Below are 19818 nucleotides of genomic sequence, written 5' to 3'. Positions count from 1 at the left end.
CCTCCATTTTTTCACATAACTTAAAAATTTCTAAACTCTTATGGCTATTTGGAGCATATATTGACAGAGAAATGCTTAGAATGCACCCCAAATGTCTGCAATAATCTCATGTTTGGTTGGGCCTTGCATGTAGGAAGCTACCTCCATGATTCTTTTTTGGCCTGCCTGCTATTCTTCCTCTATCAAAATAATTTCACTTAAAACTTGAAGGAGAGAAAAGAGCCTGACCTAAGATATCCTGAATACAAACTGCAGACTCAGATGTCTGCAGGGGGTAGAGTTGTGCACATCCCACCTCTCCCTTCCATGTAGCAGTTCGTTAACTAATAAAACATCTGCACTTGCGTACAGGGGTATGACAATGTATAAAATATAATCTGCATATGTGTGGGTCTAGGTAGTGCTGTGTCCAGGAATGTACGTAATTCAGTAGTGTTTTGTACAGATATAAGCTTAAGCTGCCCTTGCAAAATCATGGTGAAGAATACAGCCCACACACAAATTCTGCTTCTCCGCCCTTTAGCATGATAATGAAGATGAATCAATGATATCTTCCTTGCCTAACACAAAATAAATAAACAAATAAACAAATAATTGCTAGGCCGGGGGCAAGTGAGTGACCAGGATTTTGTAAGGCTGCGTTTAATTTCTCTATGCTGCTAACCATCACCACAATTAGTTCCTTCTGCTACAGGCATACCTGCTTACAATGGAGAATTGAATAGGCTGAGATTTTCGTCTCTGCTGACCACCTCAGCTCCCCCCCCCCCCCCCTTTTTAATTTAGAGACAACAGAATTACAGAATTGTTTTACTAAAAAAAACCCCAATCGCCCAGCTTCTAGAAAGACACGTCCACCTCCGAGTAAAAGTAGAGAGCAGCCGTATTGAAGAACGTGTTTGTTTTTTGTGTGTCTGCGGCCTCCCCGGTTTCTCTATTTGTCAGATCTCCCGTTCAGCATCACTTTCGCTGCCGTGGCAGGAATAGCCAGGCAGCGCTGCATCCACGCCATGAGTTTTGAGGGAAGAGGAAAGAGCGGGATTAATAATGCATTAGCTTTGCAGCCCCATCGCAGGGAAAATAAACAAAATAGTAAAAGTTGCGGTGAGGGCAGGCAAGTGGCGTAATAGCGAGAACGCATTAGTCCTGCAGGCACACCGAGGGGATATAAACAGGATAATAAAAGTTGGGAGCGGGAATGCATTAGTCCTGCAGTCACATCAGGGGGAAAATAAACAAGATAGTAAAAATGATTTCGGGGGCGGTGGGGAGGGGGCGGGCATGGGGTGCGGCCTTCCTGAAGGGGGCCCGCAGAGTGGCAGCGCGGGTGGGAGCGGGGCGCATGTCCGCCGCCTCCCCGCCCCCGCGGCCGAGGGGCGGGCGGGGGGCAGCGCGCAGCGCGTGCGGCGCTCGCGGGGGCGAGGAGGGCCGGGCGGGACGCGGCGCCGCGCGGGCTGTCCCGCGGCCCCGGCGCGCGGGGGGGCCCCGCCATGTCCCGTGCAGGGGACGGGCCGTGGCCGCGCGCCGAGGTGGGTGCGCGCGCGCGCGGGCCGTCAGGTGCGCGCGGGCGCGGCGAGGGGCGGGCGCGCGCCGCCGGCGGGGCGCCGCGCGCGCTCCCGCGCACGCTCTCTCGGAGGGGGCGGCGGCGGCGGCGGCGGCGGTGGTGGTGGTGGGGGGCGGAGGGGGCGCGCGCTCGGGGCGCCGCGGCGGCGCTCACGTTCCGCGGGCGGCGCGCGAACCCTCGCGAGGAGGCCCCGGGCCGAGGCCTGCCCGCCCCGCGGGCGCGCGCGTAGTGCGCCTGCGCGCCGGCGCTGCCGCCGTGCCCGCCCGCGGAGCCGCGTCCGCCTCAGGAGCCGCCGCGGCCCGACCGACACAGCCTGGCCGGTTGGTCGGGCGGGGGCGAGACGAGGCGTTCAGCCGGCGGTCATGGGTCCCGAAGCGCTGCCGCGGCGGCGGTGGCGGCGGCTGCGGCTGAGTGACTGAGGGGAGACCCCGCCGGGGGAGGGAGCAGGCGGAGGGCGAGGCGCGTGTGGCGTGCGCGGTGTTGACGACGGTGTTTTTAACCCTTAGATGGTCTCCAGCGAGCCGCTGCTGCTGCCGGTGTCACTGGAGGGCGAGTTCTCCAGTAGCATGAAGGAGATGATCGGCGGCTGTTGCGTGTGCTCCGACGAGCGGGGCTGGGCCGAGAACCCGCTCGTCTACTGCGACGGGCACGGCTGCAATGTCGCAGTGCATCAAGGTGAGCGGGCAGGCGAGGGCAGCGCACCCGCTCCGGCCTCCAGCCTCGCCACTTCCTTCTTGGTGCTCCCTGTCTTCTTCCCTTGGGCCTGCTTCCTTCTCCTCCCCACCCCTCGGCCGTTTTTCCCCCCTTTTTTCCCTCCCCCTCCCAGCTCCTTCTTTTTACCCATGAAGCCTGTTTCCCTGTTTCTAAGGCCACGTGCTTTCTGGTTTGACTTGCTCTGTCATCTTCTCTCCTTCCTGTCTGTCTTTTCTCTCACATGAGACTTAGTATAGTATGTTGTCCTGCATTTATGGCTGTGAGAAAGGAGGGGCTCACCTTTCCAATTTTTTCCCCTTTCTTCTTCTGCATGTTTTCTGTGTCTGTGTTTCCCAGCCTGCCTCTGCACCCTGTTAACAACCTCAGCTGCAACGTTTCAAAGACTCTGTAAAATTGCTTTCGGTCTTTGCAGAACTCGTTACTATATTTTGGTAGTTATTACCGTATTTCTTTTTTGCCCTGTGCGATCCCTGTTGTCCCTGCCTTTCCCAAGTTTGAAAAATTTATTTTGAGGGGTGGCCAGGAGACAAGGAGGGTTTAGGATTGGAAGAGAGGGGTGCGTAGGAGAGACTTAGCTGTCATGTGATTTCTATCTCTGCCTGCCTTTCCTTGAATGTCATTTGGCTGATGTTTCCTGGTAGATGAAGAGACTTCCTGTTGTGGTTCTGTAGGGGGAGGGTGCTGTTTGGAATGGCTAATGCTGGATTTGTTTGGCTTAGTGGAGGCTGGCTGGTTGGTTTCCAGCTCAGTTCAGGAGCTGGCATGTTCCCTCTGTGTGATTGTTTTGTTTCTGTCAGTGGGTTGACCTTTTGTGTGAGAGCAGAGGAAGCGACGTTTCTGCTTACATTGTAAGAAAGGAAGTCATCATAACTTTTCCTTCATGTTAGCAGAAATAAGGAGTATGATAGTAGTTTTTCTGTACCAACTCCTGAGGAAGTCATATGAACTCAGTGACAGGCTTTTTGGCTACTTACAGGTGGTGGACAAATTGGAGGAGACAGAAAATCCTAAATCCAGTTCATTAATCTGAATGCCTAGTGCGTGTGAAAATGCTACTAATGCGTGTGCCATGCTTGGTCTTAAATTGTGCTGAAGATGATGTAATATAGTAGTTGGTTGTTCCAAGTATATGCTCCCTTTGTAAATTGACAAATGGTGAGAAATAGTAATAATTTAAGGAGATACACAAAATAATTGAATTATTTTTGTTAATACTGGATTGAACACAGAGGGGAGCTGACAGGATCTCTGGAATTAATCTGGTTTTGAATTGGTTTTGTGTCGTCTTAAGAGCTGAGTAATGTTAACCTGCAGGTTGACTGCTCTTGTGGAATCTTAGGATCATGAAGAAGAACACTAAAACATGCGTACTTCTAGAAGTCATACCTGAAACAGGTATTCCTTTTGCATTAACTTCGACATCTTCCTTTGTATCTAGAGCCTTGCTGATATTTTCAGTGAAAGAATTGGATGATAGCAGCAGTTGGAGCTGAAGTAGCAGGAACAAAAGTCGGTTGTAGAAAGTATTCCTAGTGTAGAGAGACACACTTCAGTAGTTACAAGAAAATGAACTTCTATTTTTTAAAGTCATATCCAAGCCTGAATTGGATATTGGAATCTGTCAGGAAATATGCGAAGTACTGCTTGGTATAAATCCAGAAGCTGTTATAGAGATCTTAAGAAAAGAAGAACTCTGTGTTTTTATTTATTCTACCCTTGATACTTTACATTTTGGATTTTACGTGTTATGTGAAAAAAGTGGTAGAGGAGGCATGTCCACTCTTTTTGTGGCCTCTCTGTAGTAAATGTAGTAGTGGTCAAAACTGATGCTCTGTGTTTGAAGTACAAACAGCAGTGTTATCTGTAAAGCTTTAGTAACTGCTTTGGTTTTGGTATTATAATTATTCTTAGGTCAGAGGAAACTTTTCATTTGTGAAGTCATTGGCACGTTGTGAAGGGCAAGATCTATTCATGTATTTAAAGAAGCTTTGCATAGTAGTGGAAGTATACGCAAAACTCTGTAAATGGTATCACGGTATATGAGAGTGCAAACCTGTGATGGACTCTTCTAGGTTCTGGGTGTACTCTGTTACCCTGGCAGATATAGAAGTACTTCAGCTTTGGTCTTTGCCCAACTCTTGTTGCCTTTGGATCAGCCTTATCTCTGAGTAGCATTTTATACTTGTTTTCTATTCTGCACTGTCACTTGCTAACCTAAGTGTATGATGGCACGTTTAAAATCTTCCTCTTAATATATAAAGAGAAATTCAGAGTCCCCCACCCTCTGGTTAATATAGATGCAATGAAAACAAGATTTTTTTTTTTTTTCCTCATGTTAAAGAATTTTATTGTACAGTAGAAAGGGCTTATCAGAATAGTTTGGTCTGTAGGTACTTGAATAAAGTATTTGAAAATCTGACAACTGATCTTAATATGACTACATGTATGTATATAATAGGAAATTATTTAATTGACTTTCCTTCATAGAAATGAAGGTGTATTAGCCAGATGTTTTCATATTGCTACTACATTACTGTTTTTCATCTCCAAGCTATCACAAAATCAATATATTTGTATAGAATAACTACAAGTTACTAATTTAATCTCAACTTTCTTCATAACTTTAAATTAATCATATTTTTTTCTACTTACACTGTTAAACCTGATTTTTGTTTTTAAGTAACGTATGATTGTTGAGAATTGAGCCTGACTTACCTTTAATACTTTGGGACTATCTTTGAGCAAAATGTTTCGATTTTTGGTTCCCTGTTACTTGCTTCACCCATACAAATACTAGAGTACACTCACAGCACATGTGTTCTTGTATTTTCAATCTCTCTGTAACTCTCAAGGTTGCTTGATGAGTGCCTTTCAAGCATGAGCAGTATTGCCAAATGGCTGAATGTTGTTTTTTTTTTCCTGTGGAATTTTGTAACAAACTCTTGGGGTTGCTTTTATATACTGTAAAAATATAGATGACTATCTTGCAGATAAATCTACATGTCTGAAAATCTCTTTCCTAAGGATTTATGTTGTTGCCTGACTCAAGTTGCAACTAATCCAAGTCCTGATTCTCAGTTCAGTTTGTATTTACAACTCTGTGAATTTTCTGGGATAAAAAAGTGAACTTTGTTCAGTTTACTATGGACTTTCTGCTTAAGACTAGTTAATTTACTTATAAGAGTAAGAAAACTGGATAGTAAGTGTATGAATAAATGTCTTAGGAAGAACTCAGGTTTGTTAGTTTTAATTTTCTCTTTAAAAAAACCTCATAATGACATCATCATCAGCATCCATCGTCTCACCTGTTTTGCAGGTAAATGAATAGCAAAAGAGGTCACATATGAAACATTGCTGCTTTTGAATGGTTATGTTACTTTTCAAGCTAATGTTTTTTTTTCATTTAACAAATTCTGCATAATTTTTAAAGCTAAGCTTGTACTTAGTTTCTTGTACTTCTGTGATAGGATTTCGTGTGCAGTGTATAGATGTCAATTTGGCTTCCTTGATAATTGAAATTATGTGAGCTCAACTAATAGTAAGCTTCTATTAGATCGTTTTATTAGTATTGTAGTACTATTTATGTTTGCTGAAATGTTTTGTCTTGTTCAAAACAGCTTGCTATGGAATTGTTCAAGTACCCACTGGACCATGGTTTTGCAGAAAGTGTGAATCTCAGGAAAGAGCAGCCAGAGTGGTATGTGTTTTGTTTATTAAGCAATGCTAGTTATAATCCTTGTGTGGGTAACATTGACCCAAGTGTTGCAGTAATAACAGAAGAGAGCTTTGCTTTCTGTTATAATTCATCTGAATGCTGTTCAGAAAGACCATTTATCTTATTTTTTAAAAGTGGAAATATGTAACTGTCTCTGAAGTATTCTGACAGTGTCAGGGCGTGGGGTTTTTATTTTTTAGGTGGTGGGGTTTTTTATTTGTTTGCTTGTTCGTTTTTTATCCTTTTTTTTGGTCCATGGTGCAGGTTTTGGTTAATTTTGTATGTTTAACACTTACATAGTTAGCTACAGGAAGTAAATAAAATCTGTGTCCAATTTTCTTTTACAGCAACCTTAGGTTGCCAGTTAAAAGCTTCAGTCTAGGAACACTCCCAATAAGTAGTGTTGTTAATTTCAAAAACTAATGCTTACTTGGAGTGTGATACTTAGAATTGAAGAAGTATTTTCTTTCTGTTTTTCTAATTATTTTATGGTATTATTATTTTATTATTTATGGTAGATATTGGGTATTCTGATAATGCTTTTCTTTTTTTTTTTTATCATGGTTGTATTAGGTTTTGTTTTGCTCAGACTTGTATGTTTGTTAGATGAAATTGGGTGATGTCAGACATTTTTAGAAGAAGAGAATCCCATTTCTTCCTGCTTGGCACTTCTTAGTTTGTCTTCCAGCAAAAGATAAACTAAGAGAAATGAGGATATTTAGAAAGACTCAGCTGTTCCTTTGCCCCTGAAAAAAAATTCATTGTCAGAGAAGGTGGTGCATCATCTTAGAGTAGTGTGTAAACTGTTTCTAACTTTAAAAACAAACGAGGAGTCAGACCAAATTTTTAGTTACTGTCTGTGACTATCAGTGTGTTTACATGACCTGTTTGCTGTACCTATTTCCTTTTCTAATAGAAAGTGCTATAGAAATGGTGACAAGACTTACTGCTGAATGATTTTTTGGCACAGGTCTAAAGAATCTTGTTCCTCTGTTTTTTCCCACTTTGTGCTGCTAACATACTCATAATGCCCAGGGTAATCAAGACTTAGTTCTTCCAAAGCAAACCTGTTAGTGGGGGCAGGAAGGGATTGATTTTTGTATGCTCTTCAAGTATTTGTCAATTGAAAATCAGAACCCTTTCTAAAGAAAGGCTGTTTCTTTTCCTGTGAGACCATCAGCTGTGTAAAGTTTTAGGAGTAGCATTTTTTACAGTTGCTGAGTTCCATATATACAGGTTGATAACAAAGTTAAAAATACAGAGGAGAGAGAAAGACAGCTGGTGACTACAAGAGGATGATAGGGAATCCTTGTGGTTTGGTTGGTATATAGTTAATCCTGGCTTCTTACGGCACGAGGAGTGAAAAAGAACTGTCCAGAGTTCTATAATAAACAGTATCTCACTGCATTATGAAAATTTCTCGAGTTTACCAAGAGAATAGCTTTGATAGACTAGTTTACTGTGCTGTTTGAACTGAAGAAGGAGCAGTGATACCTGAATTTTCTGCCTGGTGTATACTGTTTTTGTTTCTACCAAACAGTGTCTGTTCAGGTCAATAGTTTGATTACTGATTCTGTTTTAAAAAAAGAAGTCCCATTTGTAATGTAGTGTAGATTTAAGTGGTTCTCAGGTGCATGTGAGATATGACAGCTGAAGTTTTAACAATTTGTATATTAGCGAGTTAGAAACATGGTGACTGCATCTGTGGTGTCTTGCCATTCAGAAACTAAACTCAAGCCCTGACCACATTATGGAAACTAGAGCTTTGCAGTAAGAAGTTTACCAGACCCAGAAGTTTTAACACACTTGCTTACAAAAGTAAACATCCTATCATCACTGTATGAAACTGAAGCTTAGTTTTTCTCTTGGCCTTTTTGCCTATAAACAAAACCAGAATTAAATTAACCATATTACATTGACAATGCATCTGCTTGCTTACTTTTAGTCTTTTAAATGACCTCAGTATTGCGCTCAAGGCATATTTTCCATGCTGATGCTGTCTGTGTTGAGTGTTTTTGGGGTGTGTTTCTTGGTTGATCATCTTCTTTGAGCTTCAGTTGCTGGGCAAATAAATTCATTCTGATAAACAGCAGCAGTTAATTACACTAAAGTTAGTCTTGCTTTAACAATGAAAAGAGATGGCCTAACTCAGGAGCACATAATGTAAGTTGGTGGGTCACCAAAGAGGTTCGCTTAACAGCAGACTAGGACAGGTGGCTTCCCACGTGCTTTCAAGTGTTATGCACCAGTGTGTACTGTGTTCCCTTTCTTTTGTGTGCGGCCTCTAGGCTGGTACATGCTGGGTGGGAGCCAAAGTGGTGGCTGGTTAACTTCTCTGTTTTTGTTGGTGAGCTGGGAGCCAGCGTCTTGGCTGCTGAATGCTCAGTTACTGGTTGGAAAGCACTGCTCCATGTTGGACAAGTCGTACTGAATTTTGGCTCTAGGAGAGTTATGTTTTTCTCTGTGTGTGAGAGAAAGTGTGACTTTTCATAAAACTGAACTGTTTGGCTAATGGATATATTGAGGTGGCTGGTAATTATACTTAGTTTTTAATCATACTTATGTAGTACATAATCGAAGATCGTAATCCCAGTACTCACTCTTTACGTCACTGTATAAGTAAAAACTATTGCTTGAAAAAATCTTAGTTTTCTCTAGTTCAGCTAATTTATCTTAACTGACCTATGGTGAGCTTGACATTCAAGTCTCTTCAAGATGGGTGGTGACTGCCCCCAGCTTTGCCTGTGTCAGCACCAGCTGTTATTACCATGCATAGTGGGCCCTTTTGGTGTCTTCAGATGTACCTGAACTTCTGAGTCAGAAAGCAGGGCAAATACATATTGATGTAGAAAAAAATAATTTTGAAGTCTGTGTGAGGTTGTTCATATATGGACTATTACATAAGGGACTTTGGGTCCTGTCTTAAGAAATTGGATGGTGCATGTACGTTGTCTAAGGGCTGATAGTTCTGGTACCCAAAGAAAGACTGGAGAACTAAGTTTGGGATTTGTAGCACAACTGTTGTTCAAAAAGACTTTTTCCTCCCCATAGTAATCCTGTTGGGTGTCAAACATCTTCCTTGATGGTCTTATGTTAAGAATAATTTAAATATAGTATATAGTGGCGTAAAAATAGACAATGTGTTTATGATTTACTACAAGCTACTACTCTTCATACTCATCATGAAGGAGCTGCAGTAATTGTGTGATAGAGATACCAGGTAGGAGTTCACCATTTGTACAGGTAGCTTGTTCAGGCTTCTTAGCTATGTGTAGGTCCTGTTCTTCTGAGTCTAGCTTGATTCAGAGAGACCAGGACATCTCTGTACTGAGCTTAAGTGTTAAGAATTCCAGGAAGTTTTACTGCCTCAAAGTGTAGCTCAGATGCTAAATGTGAGGTTGGATTGCTTGCATTGCAGGTGAATCATTATGCTGTTTGATCTGTTTCACTGGAATATAAATATTGTAAGCCTGTCCTTGCATCTGGAAGAGTCAGTTTGGACTTGGTACAAATTACTCTAATGTCATAGTGGTATTTTTTTCACTTGGTATTTCTGTGGGTTTTTTTTTTTTGGCCGAGTGGCTTATGAAGTTAAATGTAGCTGTGTTTCAGAACTGAGTCAGCACATTTGTAGGACACTACAGCTTGTCTAATAAGCCACCTGGATTTTAGTCCTGGGCAATGTGCTGAGGGGGCTGTGACTCTGTGTGGAGCTACCCACATAAGACTTGAGAGAGCATCCATCTGTATCTTATCTCAGGCTGGCATGACTGGAGTCTCTGTGCTTGCACTTGTGTTACTTGGAACTTGGTGTGGAGACAAAAGGACTGTCATTGCAGGGTAAGTTTAGACCATACAGTACTCAGTACTTAAGGGTTCAGAGTAGTAGAAATGCAGCTATACTGCTTACTCAGTTCAGGTATGCTATGTGCTCATAGCAATAGGTTCCTGCTGATTATCCTACGAGACCTGAGCTGCACCTACCTGCATCTGCTGCACAGATGATCCAGAATCTGAACGCTTGAATTTTAATATTTTTTTAAAAATTGTTAATATAACAAGAATTGGAGCTCTCTCCAAATTCTCTTTTTAAAAAAATGTTTCATCACATTGATCTACGAATTTTCTTTGTAGAGTTGCTCATAAGAGTTGTTTGATGTATCCATACTTTCGCACCTCACCCCCAGCATTTATGTAGTGTAAAATAAGCATAGGTGCACTATTATTTGCCTTTTGCCTAAACAGAAAAAGGCAAAGAAGGAGGAACTAGGAATGCAGCTTTTTGATATGCAGACGAATTTGTGATAAGAGCTCTGACACTTCTGGCTCAACAGGCTGCCTGCAGGGGAGTGGGATCTGTACTTATTAACACCTATATCTGTAAACTAGAATGAGTGTTGATAAATATGGTCACAGTACAGGTGAACTAAACTTTATTTTAGAAGAAAACTTTTTTTTTTTCTTCAATTTGAGTACTGTACATCAGTATAATATGCTAATATACTGTGCAGTCTCTTTGAAGATATCCCTTGAAATAATTCTTAAAAAAATGTTGAAATGAATGTTTCTTTAATGTGTATCCATATTTTTCCTAAAAGTACACTTCATGTAAGAATATTAGTACAGCTACTTTGAGAATATCGTAACAAATATTACTAGAAGAATTGCTTTAGAGTGCACTACAGAAAAAATGATCTGTTGCTTTTGTTATTTGTCTGGCTTTTATGAATGATGGCAGTTTAGAAGGCATTAAATATTAGTTTGTAGCTGCATATCTTGAATAAAAAGTCTGCCTAAGGAAATTTAGGTAGAATATATTCTGTTGTGTTTGTGTGACAAGATTTTGTTAATAAGGGGGCTACAGGAGGGATTTCTCTCAGAAGCTGCCAGAAACTGGTAACTAGTGAGTGATCTCTCCCTGTCTTTATGTTGGCCTAAGAGCCTTTTCTTCAATTTCTGTGCCCTGTCCAGCTGAGGAGGGGAGTGAGAGAGAGCATTGGTGGGCACCTAGTATCCAGCCAGGTTCAGCTTAGCATGGTGTGGCTTGTTTCCACAGATGGGGCATAAGGAAGTCAGGATAAGGAAAGTAATTGGGGAGGTAGCAGGCAAAACTTGGACTGAACAGAATTAGAGAAAAAAGTGGAATGATTGAGGGGACTTTGTGTTGTTCTGATTGTGGCGAAGATGAAAATTTTTATTTTGAAATACTGTTGATTAAGTGATGTGTGTTTCTTGTCCATTACATAGATAGGTGAGTGTCATTTGCGTTTCATGAGTATGAGAAAATATTTTTTCCTGTGCACATTCTGATGGTGTATGTAGTGAATACAGACCTAAAACCTTACTGTACTGCAACTCAGAATATGAGAGAATTGCAGTTTCTGCTCTTCAGGGTTAGTAGTACAAGTGGAGAAGGTGCTGCAGAAGTACTTCTGTGTACTTCCCTGCCGTTTCAAAGTGGGAGTATTAATGCCATTTCTGATTATGCTTCCTCCATGCTTTTTTTTTTTTTTTCCTTTTTTCTGTGTACTGCATTTTTCCCTGCTTGTATACATACTTGTTACTTGGTTTGTAAATACACAGACAAGTTCACAAACTTACCTGAAGCACTTTCCTACAGCAGAGAAAAGGTCTGCTACTTTTCTTCTAAGTTTTGATTAGCTACAGTAAACTGAAATGTACATGTAATTTGTGCAGTAGTTTATAATTACATAATGCAGATTATGATTACATAGAGTATTCAGGCTTTAAAACAGTGTTACATCATTCGAGTATTACTTGAGTGAAAATTTTTTAGCATAGATGTCAATATAACAGGTACTTCAGTAAATAGTCCAAAGGTTCTTTGGCAAAATTACTAACCAAAGTGAGGCTAGAACGAAACATTTTCCCTTACAGGAATTGCATAATCCTTATGTGGAAATATTTTATGACTGTTTGTTTCATTGTATTCACTGGCAGAAGTCTCTAAAATAAACAAGGAGTTCCTCAACTCGTGAGAGAAGCCTTGCTAAGAATTAGTGCTAACGTTTTATAGCTAGGCATTTTTAGGCTGAAACTGTGGTATGTTGCAGAAGAACATTGAAATGAACCATTGTATATGGTATATTCTTCACGTAGATTGAATTAGGTCAGTTGCATACTTTCAGGCTGATAAAAAAAATTGGACGTTTAGTTGGGAATGCAGCCAAATGTGACAGGTATTTCTCATAGCCTTCTGATGCTTTATATTGAAGATCAATGTGTGAATCTTAAACTTTATGTATGTTTATAATTTGAATTCTTGCAACATCTTGCAGCATTTAGCAGGGCTTACAAGTCTTAAATATATGGTAGATGCTTTATGGTTTTGGACGTCCAAAATTGGAGTAGCCAGATCATGAGACACTTTGTGTGTCATCACTATGTTACATTGTACTCTACATTATCTCACTTCCAGTTACCTTACATACCTCACTGAGTGAAAGTGACTAAATGTCACCTGTAGTACTGAGTGGATGGTCTTGGAAGAATGCTGATTTGCTGATTTGCATGTTCTAATCTTCTTGTCATAGTCTACAAATTTATTATCTATAGTTGATATTTTTGACAGAGCTAACTTAATCTGCATATATTTTTATCTGATACCTTCATAAAAAGATTTAGGTTGAGTCTCTTTAATTTATCCAGGTATAAACCCCAAAATGCTTCAGGTAGTCAGTCTATTTTTCTTCTGCCTGTCAACTGTCTGCTTTAAAAAAAAAGTTCTTTCCTTCTCCTGGGACAGATGACTGAATAGAGATGGGGCAGAGATTTGGCAAATTTGTCAGCATCAAGAAATGCTTATTTGAAGATGAAGATGACTTAATTTCTTAAGTTGTCAAGTTGCAGAACATAGCACTTTGGAAGAGAAGTACTGACAGCGTGCATTCGTTTGCTCTATTAGTGATGTCAGCCAGTTGGGGATTCTTGGATGTGGCAGAAGATACTTTGATTCCTGTTGGTTCTTCGTTGTGGTTTATGAATGCTGGATTCTGGTGTGAATCATAGTGAAACATTGCAACTTTAATTTGCCTCCTTTTGGGTGTTTGACAAATCATGTAGTTAGCTCCTTGCTGACTTTAGCTTCAAATCATGGCATGGTTCTAAGCTATCTTTATAGAGCCATTTAGATGAAAATAGTGAAAGTGGGTATTTTTTGAGTTTATAAGGCTTACATAGGATTTATGAGGTCTGAAGATACCATAGGTTGAGAATATTTATAAAGTATACTGCTATCCCACTGTAGTTTAGAAACTGATAAATAAGGAAGTGTGGGTTTGGTTTTGTAGATAGAAGTCTCTTCTTTGGCTGGGTCAGGTGTTCCTAAAGCAGCTCATCCTTTTTGCTCTATTGAACAGAAGAAAAATGAAAGAGAGAAGGCAAGTATTACAAAGCATGGACCTTAAAATAAAAAGAATAAAAAGAAACTCTAATGTGAATTTTCATAGTACCTAGTTGGTTTTAAAGTAAAAGCATGAAAGAAATTATCAGTAAAATATCAGAGCATAAACATTTGGTGTAGGAAGATAGCCTAAGTTTGGTGTGAGTAGAAGTTCAGTAATTTTCAGCAACTGCTGGAACTGCTTACGAGTTTTACTGGACTTTCTGGAGGCTTCAAGGGCTGAGATGTTGATCTTCCCTGGTTAGTCTTTGTACGTTGGCAGTAGTGATCTTGCTTCATTGAGGATGGCTTGAAGCAGAGAATAGAAAGATGAGATGTCACTGCATTCTGAGGGCTGGGGCTAAGCTGTGGCTAGCAGATGCAGATGTGGGTAGTCTGAGCCTATCCTATTGCTGGGTCTGTTCTTGTGCTACCTACCTGTAGACTCGCATCTATTGATATAATTTATGCAAAGATCTAAATTTCCAGATAAAAATATCTTGGCAGCAGTGTACTGGTTTGCACGACTCTGCAGATTGTCTGCGGGTTTTTCTTTTTGTTGTCTAGTTTTGCAAAAACTGTTCCTTGTAGGCTCTGATGTTCTTGTTTTTCTGTAGATAGCTAAATTTGAGTTAGGTTTTGTATTAACTATAATCTAGTTGTCTGTGGTTCTTAATTTCAATTAGCACACTTCCATTGAATTGTCTTTAGAATGTCGTGTTTCTCTATAGACAGAGCTGTGTTTACATTGTTTGTTCAATACCATATTTTTCTGAACCTAACACGAATTAATCACTAAATTAGACCAAATTTTTCCAGTTTTATTGGGGGGAAAAGAGAATTTTTCCTATCTTCAGTGTTTTCATTCCAATGTTCATGTTTTATATTTTTGCTTTTATATTCTTTTCCTATTGATGAAAACACACTAGGGTAAGAGGAACATGGAAAGTATAAAAGGAAATTAGAAAATATAGGATTCTTTCTCCTGGAGAAAATGAAATACTAATTTCAGATCCTTTAGGGGAGCTGGAAAATAAATAACAAGAATGTTTTGACCTCAGAAGATAATTTTTCATTGAAAGAAGTGAATAAACTTCAAATAGTTATGTACAAGTTGGATGATGTATGTACAGCATTGGCATAACTGGAACTCTAGATGTGATTTTTAAAAAACTTTGTGTTCAGAGCAGTTTTTTGAATAGTCTTCATTTCTCAGAATATTTACATTTTTGACAGCAATAGTTATGTGTTTGCCAGCATTAAATTGTTTTGCTTTAACTAAAATAACTACCCATATCAAGATCTTTACCTTTTTAAACCAGCTTTTAAATCCATATTAAGATATTATTAGGGTATTATTTGAAGTGGTAGTATTTAAGACTACCTAGCATATTTGAAGTCCATAGGATTGGGAAAGATGATCTTAGATATAACAAAGAATATTACAGGTGACTTCTACAGGTGTCTTTTTTTCCGGTAACACCCAAGGGTGAGACAAAGTGTTATGGAATACTGGTGAAAGCAGGTGAAGCTGTACCACAGAACTTGGGATATGAGTATCTGGACACAGTCATTTGTGCTGCAAGCTTCTGCAGCTATTGATAAGTGGGAGTCAGGGCTGCTAAGAGTGTCGTGGGCTGCCAGTTGGAAAGCCATCGATTAGAAACTAACCCTCTGATCAGTTGCTTTGCTTACCTTTGTAAATATGTCTTTGTGCTTTGAGAAAGTGTGTCGAGTTAGTACATTTTGATATGCACAGAAATACAGCATGGTGTGCTGTAAAATAGATGTATTTGAAAGAAAATTCAGAAGTAAAGCAATAAAAGGCTTGGTAATTGACTCTTTCCTTCTAGGTTAATCTTAAAAAAAGTCCTAAGAGTTTGGAGAATTCATAGAATCATCTAGTGGTTAAGGTTGGAAACAAACTCTATGATCATTGAATCCAGCTGTTAACTCAGTACCACTGTGTTCAACACTAAACTGTGTCTATCAGTGCCACATCCACATGTCTTTTGAGCACTTCAGGGATAGTGATCTTGCCACTTCAATGGACAGCCTGTTCCAATTAGCCTGATCACCTTTTCAGTGAGGAATTTTTTCCTAATATCTAATGTAAACCTCCTCTGCTGCAACTTGAGGTCATTTCCTCTTGTCCTGTCACTTGTTACCTGGGAGAAGAGGCTGACACTCACTTTGCTACACCCCTTATCAGAGAGCACAGAGATGTGCAGTTTGTAGATAAGCTATTCCCTGAGCCTCCTCCAGGCTAAACATCCCCATCTCCCTCAGCTGTTCCTCATCAGTCTTGGGCTCCAGGCCCTTGCCCAGCTCCATTGCCCTTCTCTGGACTCTCCAGTATCTCAATGTCCTTCTTGTAGTGAGGGTCCCAAAACTGGACTCGGGATTCAAGGTGTGACCTCACCAGTGCCGAGTACAGGGGGATGGTCACTGCCCTGGTCCTGCTGGCCACACTGTTGCTGATCCAGGCCAGGGTGCCATTGGCCTCTTGGCCACCTGGGCACTGCTGGCTGATGTTCAGCTGCTGTTGAGCAGCACCCCCAAGTCCTTTCCCAACTTGCATCTTTGCAGCCACTCTGCCCCAGCCTGTAGCACTGCAGGGGTTGTTGTGAGCCAAGGGCAGGACCAGGCACGGGGACATGGCCTTGTTGAACCTCAGACCTCTGGCCTCTGCCCATCAATGCAGCCTGTCCAGATCCCCTGCAGAGCCTTCCTGCCTCCAGCAGGTCAACACTCCCACCCAACTCAGTGTGTCTGCAGACTGACTGAGGGGGCCCTGGATCCCCTCACGTGGATCATTGCTGAAGATATTGAACAGAACTGGTGCCAGCCCTGAGCCCTGGAGAGCACCAGTGGATGTGATTCCAATCACCAGCATCCTCTGGGCCCAGCCATCCCAACAGTTCTCTACCTGTCCTACAGAGCACCTGGCCAAGCCATGAGCAGCCAGTTTGTGCAGGAGATGCTGTGGGAAATGGTGTCAGAGGCTTTCCTGAAGTCCAGGTAGGCACAGGCAGAGCCTTTCACTCATCCACTAAGTGGGTCACTTTGCCACAAAAGGAGATCAGGTTGGTCAGTCAGGACCTGCCCATGCTGGCTGGGCCTGATTTCCCTGATTGTTCAGCATATGCCTGTGATGGCACTCAAAGTGATCTGCTTCATGACCTCTCCAACACTGAAGTTAGGATGATAGACATGCAATTCCCTAGATCTTCCTTTCAGCCTTTCTTTTAGATAGGTGTCTCAGTTGCTAATCTCCAGTCAGCTGAGACCTCCCTGGTTAGCCAGGGCTGCTGGTGAGTTGGCAAGCTCTTCTGCCAGCTCTCTCAGTATCCTTGATCTGATCCAGCCCCATAGACTTGTGGCTGTCTAAATGGCATGACAGGTCACTGACAGTTTTCCTCCTGGATTATGGGGACTCTTTTCTGTTCTCTGCTTCTGTTTTCCAGCTCATGTTTTCACTAAAATGTGAACTAAAATTGCCACAAGTGGATTTAACTATTCTTCTGTTTGTTTAGTGATTAACAGGAGCAGCAGAACAAAATGTTTTGTCTGATAACTTTTAACTCCTGTTGATGAAAAAAAAATGGGAGAGGTTGAGTGTTTGGGTTCAAAAACCGTTATGCTGATTGTATGTAACTTGCTGTTTTTGTTATTTCTAACTTCATGGATCATGTATTGCAATCTCATAGAGTTGTTTCTTTCAGTTAAATACTGTTGGGGCTTGGGGTTTTATTTTTTTTTTTTTCTCCTGTTGTCAAGCAGTATGAAACAGTAATTCTGTTATCAAAATGTACTTTGGAGAATAAAAACTGTTCTGGAAGTGTGTCATGCTGGGTATATGCATCTTGACAGGGAATTTAAGCTTCCAAACGCAACATTTTGCATATATGGCTGATGCCTGTTGAAAATCTTGAAATACATGAATGTCAGGGAAATATCAAAACAAAATTGAGCAGGAAATCTGTCTGTATTGCTACCAACATAAAATTAGTCTGTTTCAAATATATGCTTTTGTTCTTTCAGTTTTTGTTCCTTCATTCTTTCTTTGGTTCTTTCTTTCCTTTGTTTCTGTAAGGCCTTTGGTTGGACTTCTACTCTGATTTGTAGCCAGTGTAGATAATGCACAAATAATGTAGTTCTATCCCTGTATCCTTTCCTGACCACCTGTCTGTGTTCCTGTTACATTTGTTATCTGTTGTTGTTCTTGTAGCCTTATGGAAAGGTGGCTCAGAGAAGTGATCTGACTGAAAAAAAAAAAAAAATTCTTAAGTTACTGGTTAGGATTTCCATATAGTCAGTTGTGAATGCTTTTCCCAGAGCAAGGAAGACAGTAGAAAGGACACAGCAGGCGATGGTCAGTGATCTTCTGGCAGCACAGTGCAATTATGCTACCTTAAAGTGAGCCTGTAGTAAAGTAAGCTGGAACTGCAGCCTGATGTCTTGGCTAACTTTAAGGAACTGTGGTCTGTTTAATCTGCTGTACATCTTGTGTTATTTAGGTTAACAGGTCACATTGAAAGAAGCGTTTTATTGCCTCATTGCAATGCTGGGAATTCAGTCCTGCAGGATTTTACTCAGTTGACAGTCATTATTCAGGTGAATGGTTCCAATGGCCTAGCTTGGGCCACAGTTCAGTAAATTACTTGCGCAAGAATTCGCTGACCTTTGTTTTCTTATAACAAGAGACAGCATATAATGGATGTCTGCAGATGATGCTTTATGAATGTGCTCCAAATTTTCAGAACCCTGAGGGAAGAACAATTTTATATTCCTATTACTATTTTTCTTCTCTCCTGCTTGTATAGTCTTGTCCTTGTCTCTCTTCCCTATTTACCATGTGCCTTTTGCTCTTGCCCTTCATTTCAACATGAATAAGATAGTCTCTTGGATTGAATCAGTTTCTCTATGCCTTTCCAGCTGAAAAATTGGTAGAGCTAGGTTTACCAAAAAGACTTGAAAAATTGTATTTGTGTAATGTTACCTAATGCTGGTTAAGGTAGCTCTTAGTCCTAGTTAAAGCAAAAAGGTGTATTTATCTAGAATCGAGAAAGAAAGAACACTTTATACCACAATGTAGTGGAGCCAAGTTGGACTGTAACTGATTCATTATGGGAAGCTGGAATTATTTAGCTTTTTGTTTTACTTTGGTCTTCCATTCTTGCAACTTTTTTCTGATGAGTATCTTTAGTGGACACCTCTGTTCTTTTCCTTTTTTCCCCTTCTTTCTTTTTTATTTTTATTTTTTTTCTTGTTGTTGATGTTATTATTTCAGTTCTTTATTTCTTCGTGCTTATTTTTACTTTTTTAATAATGTTGAGGGGATAAAAAGCTTTCCTGCATGGATCTCTCATGCTTCTGATTTTAGTTCTCTGCTGGGTGATATTTTAAGACTGGACTCCTCAGGAGGCAATGGGTTTTTCATCAGACCCAGGCAATCTCAATTTGCCTGAATGCTAAAGGTGTAGGATCAGTCTTTGTTTACTTAATTAAGTTGCTGTTTATGTAGCTCAGAAGTGAGTTGTGACAGTCATGCTGTCAGACTCTTCCAGCTTCACAGATTTGAAGTTGGTTTCACTTTAGTCCTCTACAGGAGACCTCATAGTCCAAAGCCATTCCTGCTGAGAGTTCACCCCAATTCTGCATGGACAGAAGCTAGATCCATGAACTTAGTCTCTCCCACCAAAGAGCTGCAAAAGTGAGATGTCCTTACACTGTGTAAGGACAGGAAGGAAAAGGATGATGTCATTTTCTACAACTTCATTGTGTTCCTTCAGCCAGTATTTGTCTCTTTATTCAGATCTAATTCAGCTGCCTGTACCTACAACCCACATGCGCTGCTGCACCTCCCTGTATTGGACTGGTGCCCTTTAGCACATGAAAGGACATGGTTATTCTCTAGGGTAACAATCGGCCTCTGTAGTGTTCATGTTTGCACTGTTTAACCTAATGATGTTTATCTGAATTGTTGATCTGTCATAGCAGTTTGCCCTATTTGTGCTATGGTATCTTGTAGGTGCTGTATCTGCTCTTGCTGCCTACTCCCTCTGCCCTGCATAGCTGGTTATAAATTCCCCACAGTGTTTTTGAATGCTCAGACAATAAATCTGTGTCAGAAATCCCTTGCCAGAGATCAAACTTAGAACACACAACTGCAGAAAAGAGCCCTGTCATGGTCCCGTGTTCTCAAATATTAAAGACCATCTGTATGGATCATCACATTATTCCATATACTGTGTTGCATCATCAACATATATGATAAAAAGTTAAAAATATTATTCCATCCATTTTAGAACTAGTAATAAAGTGTTAGTTTAAAGAAAAAAAAAATCTCTTTTAGCTGCTTGTCTCAAGGCATGAGATTCACTGTTCCCACCTGGCAAAGCTCCTGCTTTTACTACGTGG

The 19818-nt window shown here is 40.9% G+C and overlaps 1 protein-coding gene across 6 annotated transcripts in view; it reads left to right on the top strand.

The window, feature by feature from the left end:
* The first annotated feature begins 1408 nt into the window (after positions 1-1408).
* The window catches only part of MLLT10 (MLLT10 histone lysine methyltransferase DOT1L cofactor), a 126049-nt gene continuing 107639 nt past the window's right edge, over positions 1409-19818 (top strand). For 2 of the 6 annotated variants that reach the window (XM_058830339.1, XM_058830337.1), the window contains exons 1-3: positions 1409-1529; positions 2071-2239; positions 5896-5975. In XM_058830339.1, coding sequence (XP_058686322.1) covers positions 1491-1529; positions 2071-2239; positions 5896-5975 — 288 coding nt within the window. In that variant the 5' untranslated portion in view covers positions 1409-1490. Of the gene's footprint in view, positions 1530-2070; positions 2240-5895; positions 5976-19818 lie in introns of those variants that run through there. The other 4 variants (XM_058830336.1, XM_058830334.1, XM_058830335.1 and 1 more) reach the window with 3 other exon arrangements.

Source organism: Poecile atricapillus, chromosome 2 (assembly GCF_030490865.1).
Source record: "Poecile atricapillus isolate bPoeAtr1 chromosome 2, bPoeAtr1.hap1, whole genome shotgun sequence".
Taxonomy (NCBI): domain Eukaryota; kingdom Metazoa; phylum Chordata; class Aves; order Passeriformes; family Paridae; genus Poecile; species Poecile atricapillus.
The sequence above is the reverse complement of the archived record's forward strand: the minus strand, read 5'-3'. Positions and strand labels throughout refer to the sequence as shown.